Here is a 23,035-nt window from a genome sequence, read left to right as displayed (position 1 = left end):
GAACACAACACCCATCACATCTCAAATCACATCCATTTATAATCACATTAAAAAAGAAAAAAGAAAATATACATTCTAATTATTACTTTATTTTGGTTGGTAAAATATACATTTAATCCAAAAACTAAAGAAAATTGCAAAGAAAAAAGATTAATACAGATTAATACAGATTAATACAGATTAATACAGATTAATACAGAAATTATTTACACATCATGTAATGCTCAGCAGCACTAAATTACCATATTAAAATAATAATATCAGTAACAGTTTACCATGCTGTGATATTAATAATGTATTTATTATTTAGATTAATAGCTGATGTATAGATTAACTCACCCTGCGTCCGAGTATCTGATTAATAGCAGCGCTTTCCTTTAGGGTGCACTCAGCGATGACCTTCGCCCTCATCTCCTTCATATACAGCATGAACGCGTTCAGAGGCTTTTTAATCACCGGCTTCTTCGGCTCACGCTCACGCTTCTGCTCCGCGTGAGACTTACTGCAACACACCAACATCACACCGTCAGTAACACACACACACAATATACACTATACACACACCACACACACAAGCTATACACTATACACACTCTATACACAACACACACGTTCACGCTTCTGCTCCGCGTGAGACTTACTGCAACACACCAACATCTACATCAATAACACTACACACACATTACACACACTACACACACGCTCATTGTAAAAGGTTAAAGGTTAAAGGTGGTTGTTTATGCAGTAATTGCACTCTATGATGCGTACGGCTCATCTGTGTTCATCACACACTAATAAAACCAGTGAAAATATTTCCCTTGTTGGGAAAGTTCTGTTCAGATTATTTAATTTTAAGTGAATTAATGAATGAAGAAATCAAAGTCTAAATAAAGAATATTTTAGTGATATAAATTACAACATTAAAATAAAGTGGTTAGTTAATAAGTGGTTGTATGTTTATTTCTTACACGTAGATGTTCCTGTCGTACTGCTCGTGCTCCTGTTTGCCGGAGGGGGGCACGATCGCCGGGTGCGGGATGCCGGTGGGGTGCATGCCGGACGGACCCAACATCAGCGAGTGTGAAAACCTTCAAACACAAAACCATCAGAATTACAGTAAAATCAGAGCAGAACTCAGAAGCTTTTAAACACACAGATAAATTAACTACATATTTATTACTTATAATAAAAATAATACAAAGACCTGATCAGATAAATCATTCCATCAATAACAGATTATCAATAATCAGTTTACTGAAGCTGAAGCTGAAGCTCCCTGCCGGACAGCAGAGGGCGCTCCGCCTGCACTGAAAACAGCACAACTGCAGAAGCAGCACAGTGACTATCACCACCCATCACTATACTCACTACTGACTCCTCACTACTGACTCCTCACTACTGACTCCTCACTCCTCACTACTGACTCCTCACTCCTCACTACTGACTCCTCACTCCTCACTACTGACTCCTCACTCCTCACTACTGACTGGCATCGTTTATTTACATAATGGGTGTGTCCCACACTCTACACTCACCATCAGCAGAGCTTTATACTGCAGTTCTGTATCTGATTCTCTGCATAATTTATTATGATTTTTAAAGGTGTTATAAGTGTTTCTGAGGTCAAAGGTTAAAGAAGGGCTTCACAGAGACGCAGCTCGAACACAAAGACATTGCAGAAGCTTCGGCAAGCTGGGCTGGGCAGCAGGCGGGCGCGGGGCGCGGGGCGCAGTGCAGGCGGGCTGATACCCCGGCCCGGCCGGTGGGTGGAGGAGATACTGTACCTGGAGTAGGAGGAGCTGCTGGGGAGGCTGGAGGAGTAGGACTGCCTGAAGCCGCAGGAGGATAGAGGATACACAGGCGGACTCTGCCTGCAGGTCGTTACGGGACAGGATGGGGGTTTGGGGGGTTGAGGGGGGGGTAGAGATAAGGGTTGGGGTGAACTGAGCCTCAGGCTACTGATAACGCAGCCATTACTGACCTGATCACACCTGATAGATTCAGAAGAACCTGAGCTGATCTAACAGGTGAGCTTTTTATCCTGAGATAAAACACTAACTCATAAAATCTCTCAGCTCTACACTGATCTCAGACACATTACAGCTCTATTACAGGACACTGCTCAAATATATTAATATATTTCCAAATATATTCTCAGTGTGTTTTTTAAGGTCGTAAATGTTTTTACGTTTTCTTGTCAGGCCGAGTTCCAGACAGGAAACGATCTCTTTAGAGGGATCCTGACGGAGTGCCGGCTGATTTCCTCCCGTTACAGTCGGAGCGCTAAGAGTTAATGTTTAAGAAATCGGGCATGAAAGTGAAACTTAAAAAACATTTTTAATTCAGTGTCTGAAGAAATCCCAAATCATTCCATTCAGCACTGTGTCTTCTTCACTGATTTATTTATTGGTATTTTTATGTTTTTCCCATTTTCTCCCCAAAGTTTTTCCAATTAACCCAATAAAGAGGGCCACCTACTGTACTCTCTCTCTCTCAGAATCCGGCTGCTGATGGAGAAGCAGCAAGAGCCGGGATTTAAGTTAGTGATCCTCTTATTCTGCCGAGCCACTAAGAACCCCTGTTTTGTACCAATTTTAAATCTCATGTTAAAAACTTTATTATAAAGTTATTAATCCGTTTAAGTACCTTTTTAAATTGAAACACAAACTAGAGATATTTAAATCAGACAGACATTACCCTGCCTGAAATGATATACAAACAAATATTGACAGCAATAATCAATCAATTCCAGTTAAATCAGTCTATAGATCCGCATTTTTACCCTTGTTTTAATTGGTTTGGGCAGGTGTGAACACAGTAATCATGCTCAGATATGGACCATTTTCACCTCACGAGAACTTTTAGATATGAGAGCGTGATCTGGCTGTTTTCTCTGCAAGTTTAAATTGAACTCATAAAACCAGATCACAGTTTCACGCATCCTTGTGTCGAATTTGTGAGTCTTGTGAGCTTAATCTCCAGCATGAGGAGCCTAATCCTAATCCTAAACACTGAGATGAAGAAGAGGTTATATTCCCCCCTCAGTTTACAGAACATAAACACCTGAATCACACACTGCACACACTCACAGTTACAACTGGTTAAAGGGTTTAACTGGTTGAACTGGTAAATTCTCCCGTAATCCCACTTTAGATGTTCTGCTGCTCATTAGAAAAAAAAACCTTAAAGCGCTTCTCTTTTGTAAAAGTCAGCACGTATCACACAATGCATTCTGGGATACAGTATCAGGGTGCGGCTAAGCTAGGTGCACAACATGCTAACATCAGGTAAACTCACCAGCTCATGGACGGGGCGATCTGGCCGACTCCGCCCGGAGACAGGGGGTAGAAGCCGGAGAGATCCGGGGACTGATGTCTGTGAACGCCTGCGGGAAACAGGGAGGAGAAGGTGGGGGTGAGGGGCGGGGCAGCCGGGGAGCCTTCAGCCAGTAAGGGCGTCATTAGCCGGCTGGGAACCTGCTATTACGCTACGCTAATCTCAGAGGTCAATCACTTCTCAGATAGGTCAGGTAGCCCTGGAAGAAAAGGAGCCTCCTTCTTCCCACACTTCACAGCTGAGATCACCATGAGTCCATTTTCACCACAAGTGTGCACTTTTGTGTTTTGCATCTTAACAGGTGTTCTTCTGTGAATTCAGACTGAGTGCGTTTTCATAAACTTTATAATCTGATTACAGCACAGCATCGGAGTTCATCAGTAATCCAATCAACAGCTTTATTGATCAGATTCTACTTAATCTATAAAATCTGAGAATGTTGTTAATGTGACCTGTTAAATAATCACATAACTGCTGTAATCAGATACAAACGGTATATTTATCGTTTTGTACCATCGACTAAACACACGGAGGTTTTACAGCCTGAAGGTAAATACACTGAATATATTCCAGCTCACAGTCCTGCAGGAGGCGAGTGCTTTAATAAATACGCTATATCCAAAAAAGTACTGCAACAATCATTCATTGTTTCTTCTAAATTAAGCGTATTAAACAAGTTTATTCTGATTTTGTTGGAGGTACTGTCTCTACTCTCCAGAGTTTTGATTAGGATTAGAATTTGATTGCATTCAGGGACAGAAGTATCCGTGAGAACAGGATCCTTTGGATGATCATCTCCTCACCTCATCCCCAACCGGAGTTCAAACCCCTCCAGCCCACGCCTGCCATCAGACACTTCACTTTATTTATCTGCTCCAGAGACTGTTCCTATTCTATTGGCAGTACTTCACAACAGGGACTCAATAAGCTGTGTGTTTATCAGTAATTAGTGGAACTTTTAGTAGCTGAGAGTGTAACTGTTCCTCTATTCAGCCCAGTGTAAATATGACTGTATTCATTACGTATCCAAGCAAATCCAACCAGTAGATACGAAAACTACCAGCGATTCTTCTGAATGAAATCATCAGAAACTCTGAGATTCTTCCACAACAAAAGAGGGTCTCTGTTCTACAGGAAGTGATCTGTCAGCAGTGAGCGGCACTCAGCCGTAGCCTGGAGGCGGACGGTGTTTGTAGGGAAGAATGTCACCTGATGACTGTAATTTAGCGGAGCTCCAGGCCTGTTTCTGGACTCAGACTCTATAAATCTCCTCAGATGGAATGTGAGTCAGCCGCCCCGCCTCGCCCAGCCGCTCTACACCGGAGCAGCAGGACCAGCCAACGTCCTGCATCAGCAGCAGAACCAGCCAACGTCCTGTATCAGCAGCAGAACCGAACCAACGTCCTGTATCAGCAGCAGAACCAGCCAACGTCCTGCATCAGCAGCAGAACCAGCCAACGTCCTGCATCAGCAGCAGAACCAGCCAACGTCCTGCATCAGCAGCAGAACCAGCCAACATCCTGCATCAGCAGAAGAACCGAACCAACGTCCTGCATCAGCAGCAGAACCAGCCAACGTCCTGCATCAACAGCAGAACCAGCCAACGTCCTGCATCAGCAGCAGAACCAGCCAACGTCCTGCATCAGCAGCAGAACCAGCCAACGTCCTGTATCAGCAGCAGAACCAGCCAACGTCCTGCATCAGCAGCAGCCAACGTCCTGCATCAGCAGCAGAACCGAACCAACGTCCTGCATCAGCAGCAGAACCGAACCAACGTCCTGCATCAGCAGAACCTGTCCCATCTGCTCAGACCATCAATAATAATATTACAGAAATGCAGCTTCCAGATTCACTGCATGTAAACAGCAGCTCCCATAGAAATAAAGAACCGAAAAACTGAAAAACCGTTCAGACTCAACAAACCCAACAAACCCAACAAACCCAAAAAAAATCCAACAAACCCAACAAATCTAACAAATCCAACAAACCCAAAAAAAATCCAACAAACCTGCGTCTAAATTGGGCTGAATTGGTGTAATCTGTAACCTGTTCACCTGTGCTGATGATGTAATGATTTATTAGCTATGAATCTGATGCAGGTGAACAGTAATGAGGCTTTTTTTACTGTCAGAAACATTAAAATCTGAAGTGCAGTTCAGCCTCTGATCAAAATAAAGCTGTTTATTTACAATAAAAACTCTCAGGAGTGTGAGGAGCTTTGTAATTCAGATGGAGGGAAATTCTGCTCCGGTCGCTCTGAGAGACGCCGGTTCCTAAATGACACGAGTCGACCGAAAATAGCCTCTCAGTTTAACACAGATTAAATATTTACTGCTCAAATCAGAGAAACTGAAAGAGCGGCGAGCGAGAGATGACTGCGCTCCATCCCTGAAGAAAAACTCCATCAGTGCAGCAGGTGGTGTTTAGAGGAGTGAAGCTCAGAGTTTACCGCGCTGCGCCGGCGATACGGTAATGACTGTACCACCGAAACACCGCGCAGCATCCTGTAACACAGCTGCCAGACCCCGTCTCAACTGAGCGACCACACAGAACACCCCACATACACTCTACTGTACTCTACTGTACTGTACTCTACTGTACTCTACCTTACTCTACAATATTCTACTGTACTCTACAATACTCTACTGTACTCTACTGTTCTCTACTGTACTCTACTGTACTCTACAATACTCCACTGTACTCTACTGTACTCTACTCTACAATACTCTACTGTACTCTACTGTACTCTACTGTACTCTACTCTACTGTACTCTACTCTACAGCAATACACAATGTGACAGAAGTGAGATGCTGCTGGAAAATTGAGCCAAAACATTTCCACATATATATATATATATTAATTTTGTGTATATTACTTTTAATGACACTGTTATTAATTTTATTATTTTGGCCTTCAGTTAGACTTAGCTTTATTTTATTTTTTTCTTTCATACCAATTTATTGTAATTTTAAGTCTTTACCTTCTTATCTGATTTATATTTATCTCTTTATCTATGAATGAATAATATATTCTGTAGAATGTGATTAAATATTGTTATTCAGTATTATTGTGATTTTGCTGGGTTTACTGATCTCAGAGCTGCTGATTACAGGTGAGTCAGAGCGGAGGGGAGGGTCAGCGCTGTCTAGACCAGACGGAGCGGCAGCAGATGCTCAGCGGGGAATTCCAGCAACGCTCACGTGACAAACAGTAGCCCCGCCCACCTGCACACACACACCTGCACACACACACCTGAGTCTCCACACACAGCACAGACTCGGGACGGGCAGGCAGACGCTTCTACAAACATTAGTGAAAGAACGGCTCTCAGACTCTCAGGAGATCAGTGAACTCCTGCACTGTGGGACAGGTGATGGGATGCAGCACCTGTTCAACAAGTCCAGTCGTGAAATTTCAATATTCACTACTAAATAATCCACAGCCAACTGTCAGTGATATTATAACACAGTGGAAGAGACTGAGAACCACAGCGACTCGTCACTACATCACTACACACCTTCAAACTACATGCAGCTTCAGGTTAGATCAGGAACAGTAGAGCGTAGAGAGACTCATGAAATGGAGAGTTTATATGGTCAAATCCATCCAAACCTCACATCACCAAACACAGCGAGGCAGTAAAGAACGGGCCGGTATCATATTAAACTCTGCGGATTAAAAATACGATCACTCAAGTTTAACAAGGTGTGACTGAATTAAAGCCCAAGAGTTCTATCTAATCTTTCACAGAATTAAACGTGTTGTACAAACCCAAATAGGAATAGAGTAAAACTGTAGCGTCCAGATTAATAAACCTGATACCTGAGATCATCACAGACTCTGCGTCTGAGAGCACTGGAAGGGGCTGAATATTTATGCACTCACTTATTTTAGATTATAATCTTCTATAAAACTGGATCAAGCTGTCATGGTCTCTAAATCTGTCACTAAACTCGGTACGGGTGATGCTGGGATTAGTATGTGTGTGTGTGTTGGGTGGGGGTGGGGTGGGGGGAGGTGACCATCACTGGTCTCTGACTCTGCAGAAAATCAAAGACTTTTCATTAAACTTTCCAAGGTCAACCATGGTGGTGTCCTACATCAGTAACACACTTCTGCTTTAATTGTGTCTGAAAATGTCAGCAGGAGACGGAGAGGAAACGAGAGGATGAAAATAATAAAACAAATAAAGAGATTTTAACAACATGAAAACACCTCAGAGCGAAGCGCAGTCCTGTCCGTAAGAAACTGATTTTACCTGGATAAATTTTAACACAACCTCACACCGGCCAAACCATATTAGTCTCCTTTTCCTAAATATTATAATATTATAAATAATAATAAGATATAATAAAAGCTTCTGATCAGCAGTTTTATTTATTTACACGAGGCAGTGGCTGCTAACCAACATAATGATCAAGTAATCTTCCATGAAAAATGCATCAGTAAACAATAAATTATTATTAAATGAATACAGGTGATACATGTGCTCCACTGTTTTATATCTCTGAGACGCTCAGTGAAGGACAGGAACCTGCATCTCCTACACTGACCCTGGACCTGTCGCTCACCAGATAACACCTCCAAACTTATACAGTTATAGACATTCCCAAGCCATCCCATGAGGTAACATTTTATTATCAATTTACATAACAATGTCTAATGACTGAGCTTTGAACACCTATAAATGGTGAGGTGTTATCTTGTGAGTGAGGTTGACTGAGCACTGGTCAGTGTGCTCATGTGCTCAAGGCCACGTGAATTATGGGAGTTGTAGTGAGGGTCTCATAATAGTGGGTGCAGGTGAATTATGGGAGTTGTAGTGAGGGCTGATAATAGTGGGTGCAGGTGAATTATGGGAGTTGTAGTGAGGGTCTGATAATAGTGAGTGCAGGTGAATTATGGGAGTTGTAGTGAGGGTCTAATAATAGTGGGAGCAGGTGAATTATGGGAGTTGTAGTGAGTAAATAAGCAGGGAGGGAGGAACGTACCTGGTTTCTGGCTCATGTCTGTGGGCAGGTGAGGAGGGCTGGGGTTGAAGTGTTCGTTACTGTAGGGCAGGAGGGACGTGAGCGGGTGCATCGTGTGAGACTGCTGCACCACCGACACTTTATTAGCCTGAAACAGCGACACAAAAACACACAAACACACAGCCGTCAGTCAGACGCAGAAACACTGCTGTAAACACTTAACTCCAGTATCTGCGGTGGGGAATCGATGTGAGGACGGCCCGTCTGATCGATGCTGCTTTGAAGATCAAGAAAACGCTGCGCGGGGGGTTTGATTTCTTTCATGTTTCTGTTTACAAATGGTCTCAATAACTTCTGAGTCCCAGTTATTGCTAATGCTAACAGCATGCTAATGCTAACAGCATGCTAATGCTAACAGCATGCTGTCTGATACTCGATATGTTGAGGTGCAGAGAGAGAGAGAGAGAGAGAGAGAGAGAGAGAGGAGGAGAATTACGTTCATAAAAAAGTTATTCCTCTTCTTTTTTCTATACAATCTGGAGTAGAGAGTCTCAGACCCCCCACAGCTCCACAAAGTGAATGTCTTATTATTCCCTGCCCACACACACACACTCACACACACACACATACACACACACTCTTTATCAGCAGAGCCAGATCCAGAAAAACTGCAGTACAGATCATTTTTAACTCTCCACAGAAAATATTCAACATTTTTAGAAACTGAAAATGAGTAACCGTCGCGTGTGAAAGGGTTAACGTATCCGTCAGCGTGTGCCTCCGCGTGTGTGGGGAGAACACAGGCTGTACGAGGTCTGTTCAAAGGACTGAGGTTTGTTTGCTATTTCCTTTAAACATAATGGTGCACAATTTTACACTGATGTTTCTTGACGTCGTTTTTCTTCCTTACAGCAATTAGCAGCTCTTGAAGTGGTTTCATCTGTTCAGATCTTTCTTACTCATTCTGGCCGAGATTAAACACGTGCCCTCCTCCAACCTATCATTATCAACCTCCTTCTAGTTAAACTGGCCCCGCCCCCTCCCAACTTAACATAATTACATTTCTGTAGTTAAAGAGATACAAAGCAGCTCGCGCTCACAAAGTGCCAGAAACATAGTGATCATAGTGATCTTCTGGTCAGTGTGGCATCAAAGCAGAATTCCCATTAGATATCAGAGCATCTCCTAATCTCGCTCTGTAATCGAGAGAAATTCATTAGCATAAGGTCGTTTCCTTTTATCCGGCGTTGGATAAAAGACAGCGTTTGACTGATCACTCGAGGAAATTAGGGACGCTGCGTTACACTGAGGGACGGCGTGACCTCCCGGCCCTACAGATCACTCGGCGCACGCAGATAAAACGCGGTAATGTATTCTTACCTTTAGAAACGTAAGGACTTGTTTTGATGAGGAAATTAGAGCTGCTTTCAGTCACATCTTTAATCTCCTCTCTGAGCTCTGATACGTTTTACACGCTGTTTTAATGAGTTCAGGAACAAAGAGCTGGTCATAATGTTATGGCTGTCACAATAACTTTGGGATGATATATTGTCAATATTTCTCACAATGTAAGCCCATTTCATATTAATATATAATAATAATGCAAAATAATGCAGTTAAACATTACATTTAGCGAGTAAAGATTTAGTTTATAATAATGTTTATTTATCCTAAACAAATAAAACATAACTAAAGTAAAAACATATTCATGTTCATGTCAATATTGTCCTCTCAGTGAAAAATAACGAGAAATAGCCGAGCACCAGAGGGACTGAACCTGCTCACAAGTATTTACAGAAAAATAAAATGAATAATTAAAATAACAGTCTATTATTTTTTATGTTGTTGGGAGGATGGTCACCTGACTGCATTGATGCAATTGTGCGAGAGAGGCTGGTGTGTTTGTGCGAGAGAGGCTGGTGTGTTTGTGCGAGAGAGGCTGGTGTGTTTGTGCGAGAGAGGCTGGTGTGTTTGTGCGAGAGAGGCTGGTGTGTTTGTGCGAGAGAGGCTGGTGTGTTTGTGCGAGAGAGGCTGGTGTGTTTGTGCGAGAGAGGCTGGTGTGTTTGTGAGAGAGAGGCTGGTGTGTTTGTGAGAGAGAGGCTGGTGTGTTTGTGATCAGGATTACTGTAACTGAGAAAAAAGTCCATTTCCTGTCTGAGTGAAAGTGAGATTAGAAAAATTCCACAGTGGTCTTTTAAAGCGTCGTATCGCCTCCTTTAGTCTGCAGGTTTGAGGAGGTTAAAGAAGGTTTGGGGGGGTTGAGGAGGTTTGGGGGGGTTGAGGAGGTTTGGGAGGGGTTGAGGAGGTTTGGGGGGGGTTGAGGAGGTTAAAGAAGGTTTGGGGGGGGTTGAGGAGGTTTGGGGGGGGGTTGAGGAGGTTTGGGGGGGGTTGAGGAGGTTAAAGAAGGTTTGGGGGGGTTGAGGAGGTTTGGGGGGGTTGAGGAGTTTGAGGAGGTTTGAGGAGGATTGAGGGTTAGTGTAAGCGTGGGTTTATGAGAATTGTGGAAAATTTGATTTAAATTCCTCTTCAGTTCCTGCAGATCAGGCTGGAAGATGAAAACATCAGAGTGGAGAACCTACTCAGGTCAACCCGTATCTCAGCCAATCAAAGTGCGCCTCCCTATCTCTCCGGGACTCCCCCAGGCCGGCCCTCTCCCCCTGGCCCGGCCCGGCCCGCTCCCCCCGGCTCGCTCCAGAGCATCATGAGTGACAGCAGTTCGTTCGGCACGGCGCCACAATCTGGAAATGATTGGGGGAAACCAGCGCCACTGAGCTGGAGGTTCAGACGACATCAAAGACTCTGCAGACATAACAATGCCGGCATGTTTAAACACACAAAACCACGCCCCCCACCTGATCCAAAGACCCGCCCACCCAACAAACCCGCCCCCTAAACCCCCCCTCACCCACACAACCCCCCCTCGCCCACACAACCCCCCCTCGCCCACACAACCCCCCCAGACTCCTGCTGGAGCTCCAGGTCTCTCCATCATCTCACTGAAGAGCCGAGAACTTCTGCAGCTCAGAAACACCAATCACCTCTAATCCCACAGAAATCACACAATATATACAAATATGAAATATATACGCATGATTTCATATTATAGATAGATGAGCAGGACGTGTTTCAAAGCACTGAAATCAGGGGCTGTGTTCCAAACGGCACCACTGCACTCAAACCAATGAAAACAGAGCGATTAAGTGAATTTAAACTGGTTACCTGTTAAATCTGTTACCACTGATTCACTGCATGAAGTGGGATTTAATTAAAGATTTATACTGAAATATTATGAAGAATATTTTTGTTTTATTATCATGTAAACATTATTTTAATGAAGTAGTAAATTAGAATTCATTACTTAATAAACTATTTGGTTTATGGGGCTCCAGTTCTGAATGTTCTTCAGATAATAAACTATAAAAATAACTTTATAACTCTATCGGCTCCTCAGAGTGAATAACAGTGACCCTCTCAAACCGCGTGACCCTCTGAGGTTTCCGTACGGTGAACAGTTTATAAATAACTCTGGATCAAACCGGCTGATCATCACTCTGTTCTACACTGTAAAACAGGAGAATCAAACCTTCAGACCCAAATAACAAACAATTAACTAATGAATTAATTACTAATACAGCATTAATTCAATTCATCAGTTCAGTTAATGGAACATTAAACACATTAATAAAATAAAGAATGAGATAAACAGTAATCAGTGATGAGTGTTTTGAGTGTGATGCTCTGCAGAGTTAAATATGATTAATAGATTTGTTTTTCCTCCAAAGAGAAACGAAAGAACGACAAATAATTTTCGGGAAACAAACCGAACCGCAAATGTCATAAATCCAACAGCAAAACACACTTCCCCTCCTCACGCTCATCAAAACAATACCGAGACCAGCGCTATCACAACTGATTAACTCTTACTGCCCTGATCATCACAACACATAACAATACATCTCAATACATCACAATACATCACAATACATAACAATACATCACAACACATAACAATACATCACAACACATAACAATACATCACAACACATAACAATACATCACAACACATAACAATACATCACAACACATAACTATACATCACAATACATAACTATACATCACAACACATAACAATACATCACAACACATAACTATACATCACAACACATAACAATACATCACAACACATAACAATACATCACAACACATAACAATACATCACAACACATAACAATACATCACAACACATAACAATACATCACAACACATCACAACACATCACAACACATCACAATACATCACAACACATCACAATACATCACAACACATAACAATACATCACAACACATAACAACACATCACAACACATCACAACACATAACAATACATCACAACACATAACTATACATCACAACACATAACAATACATCACAACACATAACAATACATCACAACACATAACAATACATCACAACACATAACAACACATCACAATACATCACAACACATCACAACACATCACAATACATCACAACACATCACAATACATCACAACACATAACAATACATCACAACACATAACAATACATCACAACACATAACAACACATCACAATACATCACAACACATCACAACACATCACAATACATCACAACACATCACAATACATCACAACACATAACAATACATCACAACACATAACAACACATCACAACACATCACAACACATAACAATACATCACAACACATAACTATACATCACAACACATAACAATACATCACAACACATAACAATACATCACAACACATAACAATACATCACAACACATAACAATACATCACAACACATCACAACACATCACAACACATAACAATACATCACAACACATAACAATACATCACAACACATCACAACACATCACAACACATCACAATACATCACAACACATAACAATACATCACAACTAGGGTTGCAACGGTATGAGATTTTCATGGTATGATAACCGTCTCAGAAAATACCGCGGTATCACGGTTATCACGGTATCACAGTTTGTTACATATATTATTAAACTGACCCTTAAAGAAATTACAACAAAGGTTTTTTGTTCAATTAACTATTTATTGTAGAAACCTGGAACAACTATATAGATAATGTCTCCTTAAAAAAAAAAAAACACCATTAGGTGAAGGAAACCAGGTTTTTCCACTACTCTTAAGGTCATTAAGGGTGTATATATATATATATATATATATATATACACACACACACACACACACACGTGTCACACATTACATGTCCTCTAAGAAGTAAAGATCCTGTGTTTAAACTATTCAGTACAATTATTTAAGTTTAAATTATTTAATATCTGATAAACTGAGCCTGGGTCAGTGTCTGATCAACAACTGTTGTAAACGTCCGTTTTACTGCCAAGTTGGTATATAACCAGATAGAGGGGATTTATTTCTGAGTCTGGTTTTAACACATGAAAAACAGGCACGTCAGAATTAGAAAATGAACGCATGTAAATGAATGGCGTCTTTCACATCCAGTCCGGCCAGGACCTTTACACGGACACGTGAATCCGTCGTAGCACGCACTTCACGCCTGTACCTGCGTGCCCAAATTTCGGATAACTCAGCGCTTTTGCGGGCGCTTACCGCATGGGTTGTGCACGACTACAAAGAGATTTTATTTATGTTCAGATTAAAATTATAAACTAACCACATACTTTGCGCTGCACTGCGGGGTGGTGTTCTCGGAGATGGGAGAACAGGTTTGCCGTATGTCCACCTTTAGCTGTGACTTTACGGCCACATTGATTACAAATCGGATAACCATCCTCGGGTGCGTGCGGCGGGTCTCTGAAATAGTCCCACACTGCTGATTTTAGTTTAGCCTTTTTTTAGGCGGATGGAGATAATGTTTAGTCTGATGCACTTTCTGCTGTTCTCACCGCTGTGTGCTGAGCAGCTGAAGCGGAGCAGAGTTGCGCATGCGCGGGTGAGTTTCTCCGCTGGCTTGCGTTTTACCGGTAATAAGCAAACACACACGGTATGATAACCGTGCATTTTAATACCATGGTATACCGTGAAACCGGTTACCGCTGCAACCCTAATCACAACACATAACAACACATCACAACACATCACAACACATAACTATACATCACAATACATAACAATACATAACAACACATAACAATACATCACAACACATCACAATACATCACAACACATCACAATACATCACAACACATCACAACACATCACAACACATCACAACACATAACTATACATCACAATACATAACAATACATAACAACACATCACAATACATCACAATACATCACAACACATCACTGTGGTTAATATTGTGTTAATTATACACAATATCATTTACTGAATATATTACACTGACAATGTTCTTACTTAAATGTAATTAAATATGTTTAACTATAACATTTTATTTCAAAATTGACTAAGAATAATAAAATAGAACAGAATTTGAATAGCAGTTTTAAATCATTTTCTACACATAAAAATAATTTAAAATGTTTTTAAATAATGTTTTATTATATTTTTACCATTTCGCTCAGCCACAATATATATTCAATTATTGTTTATAACTAGTCATTGGTTAATATGATTATTTAGTTATTTTGGAGGAAAATATTTTTCCTCTTCACCTAAAAAAACATTTATAGTAAAAAAATATATATATATTTATATAAAAGGGAATTTAATTACAGCAGATAAATATAAGAATCCAGAAATGAAAGGAGGGGAAATGCTGGGAAAATTCTCTTCAGTGAGCGTCAGCCGCGCTCGGGTTTAGAGTCATACTGAAACCTGCGCTGCTGCTGCTTGAATTTGCCGGGTATTTCTGACAGAAGCGCCGCAGCCCGAGGAAAATACCTCAACCTTTCTGAAAAAACCCTCAACTATAATCAATATTACTGGGAAAAAACTGCACAAAACACGCAAACTCAACGTCACGCCTGAACTGGAACACAAACTCTCGCACTACTAATACACACCAATCACTCACTCAGAATACTCTAATCAATCTGAGTGTTTAATAAATAAATAGATATATGTATATTTAATATAATTATGAATTCAAAAACATTCTAATCCTCCAGTTCTTCCTTAAACGTCCTTAAAATTTCAGGATAAACTGACCAATAGAAACGCTCCAAACTTACAGAAATGATACAGTGGCTGTTTTGCTGTTTTTTCTCATCGCTAAGAGTATCACCAAAATACCATGAAATACCGTGATATTATTTTATGGTGATTTCGTATCGTATGATCTGCTGCACCGTGCTGGAGCTCTGCTGATGATGATGATAATTATGGGATGGAGTTTAGAACACACAGATGAAAGAGAGCAGATCCTGTAACAGATCTGAACTACAGGAAACACTGAGGAATTTAACAGTGTGTGTGTAGTGTACACACACACACACTACACACACACACACTACACACACACACTACACACACACACACTACACACACACACTACACACACACACACACACACTACACACTACACACACACACTACACACACACACACTACACACACACTACACACTACACACACTACACACACACACTACACACACACCACACACACACTATACACACACACTATACACACACACACACTACACACACACACTACACACACACTACACACACACTATACACACACACTATACACACACACACACACACTACACACACACACTACACACACACTACACACACACTACACACACCCACACACTACACACACACACTACACACACACTACACACACACTACACACACACCACACACACACTATACACACACACTATACACACACACACTACACACACACACTACACACACACACTACACACACACTACACACACACTACACACACACCCACACACTACACACACACACACACTACACACACACACACTACACACACACACTACACACACACACTATACACACACACAATATACACACACACACACACTACACACACCACACACACACTACACACACACACACTACACACTACACACACTACACACACACACTACACACACACTACACACACACTACACACACTATACACTACACACACACTACACACACACACACACTATACACAGGGTAGTACAGGGTAGTATAGTATAATTATAATAATTGTAGAATTGTTTTAGTTTATAGTTTTAGTTTGCAGTTTATATGCATGAAAATATTCTGCAGTTTTTATGCTGCATTATATTATATTATGCTATATTATTTATTTTGCCACATTATGATTATACTGTTATACTATTAAACTATATTCCTGAAATTAGGTAATTATTTTTCTGTTTTCCTATATTACCAAGTATATAGTTATATAGTATATAGTTACCCTGAAACATTGTGATATTATTTTAGAGTCATATCGCCCACCCCTAGTTTAGGGTATAATAGGGTATAAATTGATGCACCGGGGCAGAAACGCTTCTTTATTCCTCTGGTTTGTTTACAGGCTGATTCAGTTTGAAAATCTGAATGATATAAAAGTGTTTCTCTCTGCAGATCCGGAGCGAGAACTCCTCTCCACCAAGAACTAAACTAAAGGGTCACGCCCCCTTTCACACCTGATACTTAAGTTCAGATCCAAACAGGACAGGTGTGAATCTCACTCACTTCCTGTAGCATCAAAAACCCTTATTATTAAACTGTGCTGCTCTCATCATACAAAAACAAAATCTTACAGAAGATCTTCACTAATATATTATAATATTACTGATTATAAAAATACTGAATCCAATATAAATATAAACAATAAGCCTCTGAAAATCTTTAAAATACGACACAAACTATATCTGAGCTTCTGAAAAATAAATGTGTGAGTTCCTGTAATGCTCCTGTAGTTATGTAAATAATGTTTGATGAATAGAATGTGTTATAAAAGCATATTTCTATTATTAGAACATGTTCTATTGTGATATACATTTATATTGAGTTATTGTTTAGATCTATTTCACATGAAATAAAGTCTATATAATACGACTCTGCTCCATAATTCAGAGTCTATTTTAATATCGCTGCAGAGAGAGAGAGATACTGAAATCAGAAGCGCTGCAGAGTTTAATGCAGCAGGGAGGAGAAAATGCAGCTCTTTCATGTAGTAATTTATTCCCTCTGATTAATTCACTCGGCCCCTCTGGATCAAGCGATTATGGTGGAGATACTCACCCCCCTTCCCCCCCTCCCCTCCATCACCCCCCCACCCCAAACCCATCACCCCCCCACCCCACGCCAGGGGTGGTTCTGCAGCCCACCTGCTGGGCTGGGCCCTCGCTGCACCAGGAAGAAGTCATGATGTTACCATGGTTACCGCGGCGAGGCTGGCACGCTACGTGAGCTGCTGTGAATCCGGTGCCAAATCCCCCTGCTGGCATCGCCACGGTAACCCACACAGACACCGCCAATCACCGGTCAGAGAGAGAACACCTCTCACCAGCTGATCCAGGTGATCCAGGTGATTTTACTGCTCACACCTTTCATACGTCCCTCATCCTCCACCCAAACCCTGATTATAAAACCCGATTCTCCCCCCCGATCATCCAGCACCTCCACATATCGGCTACTGGTTTACTGTGCTTTTCCCAATTCACAGATTATTGATTATTGTTAATGAATAACATCTCAGAACACATCATGGAGACGGAGGCTGGAGGACGTAGTGAACTGAGGTTCTCCCACTGAACTCGGGGTTAATTATAAAATAAATAAATAAACTAAATGAGTTAAATTTTCTTCTTCTTTATTAACATGATACATTTTTCAATTAAGGCTGATGTGGAAAAAAAAGAAGAAAAACAAAATCAAACTAATCTTAAAAAACTAGAATTAATGATGGAGGAACAGGAAAATATAAGAAAATATAAAAACTGTGACGTCAGATCATTTTCCTTAATCAGACAGTAACGATACTTTAAGAGTTTTAAAACCTGCTTAATTACGCATTTATTCTCTTACTCAACTATAATTTTTGATCGACTGCTTAATTACTATGTTATATTGGTGATTATACACTTTTGCACAATATAAGTGTGAACAATGAGTGTGTGCAGTATGGTGACAGCAGTAGTGAGTGGTGGTTGTGAACAGCGGGAGATCAGTGTTTAGTAAATGAATAAACACCGCGGCGCCGGAGCTCAGAGCCGGGAGAGCGGCTGGATCCTGCGGTTCTGGACTGGAGGAAAACATCTGTACTCCCCCGAGCTCAGAGGAACACTATGACATCACTTAAAACAGCGGATGACATCATACCACATGTGGAAGATGGAGGTTGATCAGTTTTTAAAAGCTGCACACAGATCTACACAAGACCTGATCAAACTGATCAATACTGATCAATACTGATCAATACTGATCAGCTAATACTGGAAAAAAATTGTAGAAACTAGTTCATAAAAATACAAAAATATAACCCCCCCCAGCAGCCCTCCTTCCAAAGCCACGCCCCCAAACACACCAACGCACAAAGATTCACTACACAGATCAGAGAGAGCTCCTAAACTAATGCGTCAAAGTGCAAAAAATTACAAATAATCATCCTGTTCAAATCCAATATAGATTACAAAACACTCAAACATTATTATCTGATCACTACTAATATATACAGAATATTTTAAGAATTATCACTAACACACCCATAAGTCACCTGCATCCACTATAATGCAGGTTTTAATATATGCTATGTTTTTATATACTTTGTGATTATATATATATATATATATATATATATATATATATGTGTGTTAGATTTTTACATATGAAGCCCCTCCTAAACTGAGGTCTCATCGTTTCAGGTCAGGTCGATGTCACACAGCTGGACGTCAACCAGAAGCAAATAACACTGAATTCTCCTCAAATCCCTTGAAGTTACAGCAACAAACGTGAGTTAACTAACGCACTTCCAGCCCTGCTGGTGAATAATGCATCCCGGGGGGAGCGAGGTCCTCCGGAGAGAGCGGTAATGCATTTTAAGTGGAGACGTGTGCTATCAGTTGATTAAAGGATCAATGCAGCCTCAGAGGTGGACGGTCTACAATACTTTCATGACAAGGAGAGCAGAGCACCATTATAACACCTTCACCCACGCCTGAGTATTATTCTTCCTCCTCTCCTCACATCAATTAAAGCTCTTTTCCATTCGGCTCTGTTGTGAGCTATTAGTGAACTGCAGCCGGCGTCTCTCCTCTTTAATCTCCTGTACATCTTTCTATTGACGGCCGTATTGATCTGATGTTCAGACTCTTCCTTTCATCTTACGGCTCTCAGTAAAAAGCAGGATGGATGGATGGATGGATGGAGAGGCTCATCTTGTGTGGTTTTACTCAAATCCTTTCATGTTATGGATGAGGAGGGTTTAGAGATGTAGCATGAAATGCTCTGTATTCTATAGCAGCACAAACGCAGCGTCTCATACAGGTGAAGCGCTTTAGAGCGCGCGGTTAACCTGCAGAATCACCAGTTATTACCTTCAACGCGGTGAAACTGATTATTTAATACGTTTGTGTCAGTTTATGAATTTCACACCGCAGTGTGAATCTAAACTGAATCTAAACTGAATCTAAACTGAATCTAAACTGAATCTAAACTCACATCGTTGCCATCTTTGTTTTTGAGTCTTTGCCAAAAACAAGCCTATAAAAACAGAGCTTATCTTTTTATTTTTTCTCATTTTTCTTGTTAAATGACTTTTAACATGATCTTTCACCCCAACTAAACTAAAGTCATTTACATATTTCTGCCACTTTGCTGCTTTTGATTTGATTTGTTTACGGATTGTTGAGTAAATATTCTAACATCTTTAATACATATGTAAGTCAGTATTAAGTAAATAGTATTAGTTTAAATAAAGAGATTCTGAGAGTCTGAGCGCGCTCAGTGCGTTCCTCCTGCAGTTCTCGAGGGAAAGCTGTGATATGAGGTTTCGGCGCTGTGGGCAGGCCGGCTCTCAGAGGGAGGTATTCAGCAATTGATCATCTGCACAAATAACACAGCGAAGCGTCTTTACCGTATAATTTTCACCCTAAAATAAACCGCCTGCTTCTGCTGCTGCTCCCGACCCGAGAGCAGCGCCGGGAGGACGGGGTCCGACCCGCCCGAGTCCAGAACCTCCCCCTCAGAACAATAGCTCTGATCTCGTCCCTCAGACTGTTTACTGATGATCTGTAATGTAAACATGTGGCTGGAGGGAATCACCGCCTCCCCGGATCAGAATCAGCAGATTTCACCCCGGAGCCACGACGCTAACGCTAACGCTAACCAAGATCAGATCCATCCGTCCCTCTTTCCTTTCATCCCTCTCTCTCTCTCTCCCTCTCTTTACATTTCTCCGTCCGCAGTGTAACGTGAGAACTGATACTACACTATAGAAGCTAATGTTACCTCCCACAGTGGACAGTGCAGTGCAGAGGGGGTAATGATGGTGACCGTTGGTTTCTGGCTAGAACTGTCCGGGTGTATCCACATTCAGTGCTGAAGGTCCCGCCCACACATCCCACAGAGGAGGGTTTAGGTATAGCTTTCATGGGACATGGCAAAAGTCATGGGACACAGTACTGGTTCCTCTCCTCCTCTAATTCATTTCTCTGTATAATAATCAGCAGTGCTGTGAGGTAGAGAGCGGCTGGAGCCGGTGGAGGTACGAGGTGAGTGGGTGGAGGTATGAAGTGAGCCGGTGGAGGTACGAGGTGAGCGGGTGGAGGTACGAGGTGAGCAGGTGGAAGTACGAGGTGAGCGGGTGGAGCTAAGAGGTGAGCCAGTGGAGGTACGAGGTGAGTGGGTGGAGGTACGAGGTGAGCGGGTGGAGGTACGAGGTGAGCGGGTGAAGGAACGAGGTGAGCGGGTCAAGGAACGAGGTGAGCGGGTGAAGGAACGAGGTGAGCGGGTGGAGGTACGAGGTGAGCGGGTGAAGGAACGAGGTGAGCGGGTGGAGGTACGAGGTGAGCGGGTGAAGGAACGAGGTGAGCGGGTGGAGGTACGAGGTGAGCGGGTGGAGGTACGAGGTGAGCGGGTGAAGGAACGAGGTGAGCGGGTGAAGGAACGAGGTGAGCGGGTGGAGGTACGAGGTGAGCGGGTGGAGCTAAGAGGTGAGCCAGTGGAGGTACGAGGTGAGCGGGTGGAGGTACGAGGTGAGCCAGTGGAGGTACGAGGTGAGCAGGTGGAGGTACGAGGTGAGCGGGTGGAGGTACGAGGTGAGCGGGTGGAGCTAAGAGGTGAGCCAGTGGAGGTACGAGGTGAGCGGGTGGAGGTACGAGGTGAGCGGGTGGAGGTACGAGGTGAGCGGGTGGAGGTACGAGGTGAGCGGGTGAAGGAACGAGGTGAGCGGGTGAAGGAACGAGGTGAGCGGGTGGAGGTACGAGGTGAGCGGGTGGAGGTACGAGGTGAGCAGGTGGAGGTACGAGGTGAGCGGGTGGAGGTACGAGGTGAGCGGGTGGAGGTACGAGGTGAGCGGGTGGAGGTGGGAAGGTTTTGGTTAAAGTTATTCTGAGGGGGAGGAGCTCAGGTGAGAGGCTGAGAGTTTCCGTGGTAACGCTGCTGCTGTTGTTTATCAGGTAACAGACGAGCTGCTCTCACTGCTAAACCACAAGACCTGAAACTGTACTCAGAAACCAACCAATCACACAGAGCTCAGCACCTCAAGAACCTTAACCAAAACCTCGCATCTCCACCGGCTCCAGCTGCTCTCTCCATCACAATAATGACCTATTTAACCCAACGGCTCTACTGATTACAACCCAGAACTTAGTCTTCATTCTCTATTTGTGTGGAGAACAAAATGTAAAGTCAGACTCCGCCTCTTTTCCAGCTGCAGCCAATTAATGCCTCAGCACTAGGTATCTAATCTCAACAGTTTTAATAAATGCATTTATTCTGAAACTTCATCCAGTCCTGAGATTTATCATCATCGGGGTTCAGGTCAGATGGATTATTGTGATATAATCTCAATTCACATCATCCCATTACATCTCATTTTACAAAACAGATTTTTTTGTGGCCACGTAATGGCTTGAAAAATATCAAACGTAATTGCTGACCCCTGTTCTATAGTGACGCCCAACTTCAAGAACAATATTGTGATAAAAATATTAAATATATACCATATCATACTTAGATAGAACTAAAAAAATTATTAGGATTATTAAACTGCTCACATCATCTGATCCAACAAATAAAAGTGTTTCTGTCCCACAGAATCTAAAACACCCAAACCCGAATCACCACCCGCCTCCTTTCATCATAAACCGCCTGCATTAATGTCGTCTCACTCTAATGTTTATAGAATTAAAAACAGTCACTGCGGTTTTTGGAATTAATTAACGATAAACGGAAACTTTTCGGGACTCTTTGGTTTAAAGAAGAGAGGATGAAGTTTTTCTGACGGATGAGAATGAAAGCCCTGGGAGATGAGCGAGATGATGCTCGCTGTTGTCTTTGAGGTTTTGACCACAGAGAGGAGGATGAGCTCATTCTTCTTCGTGCTGCTGCTGTAAATCTCATGATATTTTGTAAGCAGATGAAGCGCAGCACCCATAAAACAACAGGGAGCCGCAGCCCTGCAGTCTGTTTGGATGAAATCCATTCATACAGACATCAGCGGAATGAAGCATCTGCAGCTCATCATCCAGCGTAAATACAGATCCTGCAT

At 42.1% G+C, this 23,035-nt stretch overlaps 1 protein-coding gene across 6 annotated transcripts in view; it reads right to left on the bottom strand.

Annotated features, from left to right (window-relative positions):
- Nucleotides 1–23,035, bottom strand: part of tcf7 (transcription factor 7) — a 43,452-nt gene that overhangs the window by 7,053 nt on the left and 13,364 nt on the right. For 3 of the 6 annotated variants that reach the window (XM_049466464.1, XM_049466463.1, XM_049466465.1), the window contains exons 4-8: nt 8,329–8,455; nt 3,298–3,385; nt 1,785–1,871; nt 969–1,088; nt 340–502 (exon numbers count right to left, since the gene is read on the bottom strand). In XM_049466464.1, the coding sequence (XP_049322421.1) occupies nt 340–502; nt 969–1,088; nt 1,785–1,871; nt 3,298–3,385; nt 8,329–8,455 (585 nt within the window). The remainder of the gene's footprint in view (nt 1–339; nt 503–968; nt 1,089–1,784; nt 1,872–3,297; nt 3,386–8,328; nt 8,456–23,035) is intronic. The other 3 variants (XM_049466468.1, XM_049466466.1, XM_049466467.1) reach the window with 1 other exon arrangement.

Source organism: Astyanax mexicanus, chromosome 17 (assembly GCF_023375975.1).
Source record: "Astyanax mexicanus isolate ESR-SI-001 chromosome 17, AstMex3_surface, whole genome shotgun sequence".
NCBI classification, from domain to species: Eukaryota; Metazoa; Chordata; class Actinopteri; order Characiformes; family Acestrorhamphidae; genus Astyanax; species Astyanax mexicanus.
Note: the sequence above shows the minus strand (reverse complement) of the source record. Positions and strands in the feature narration are given on the sequence as shown.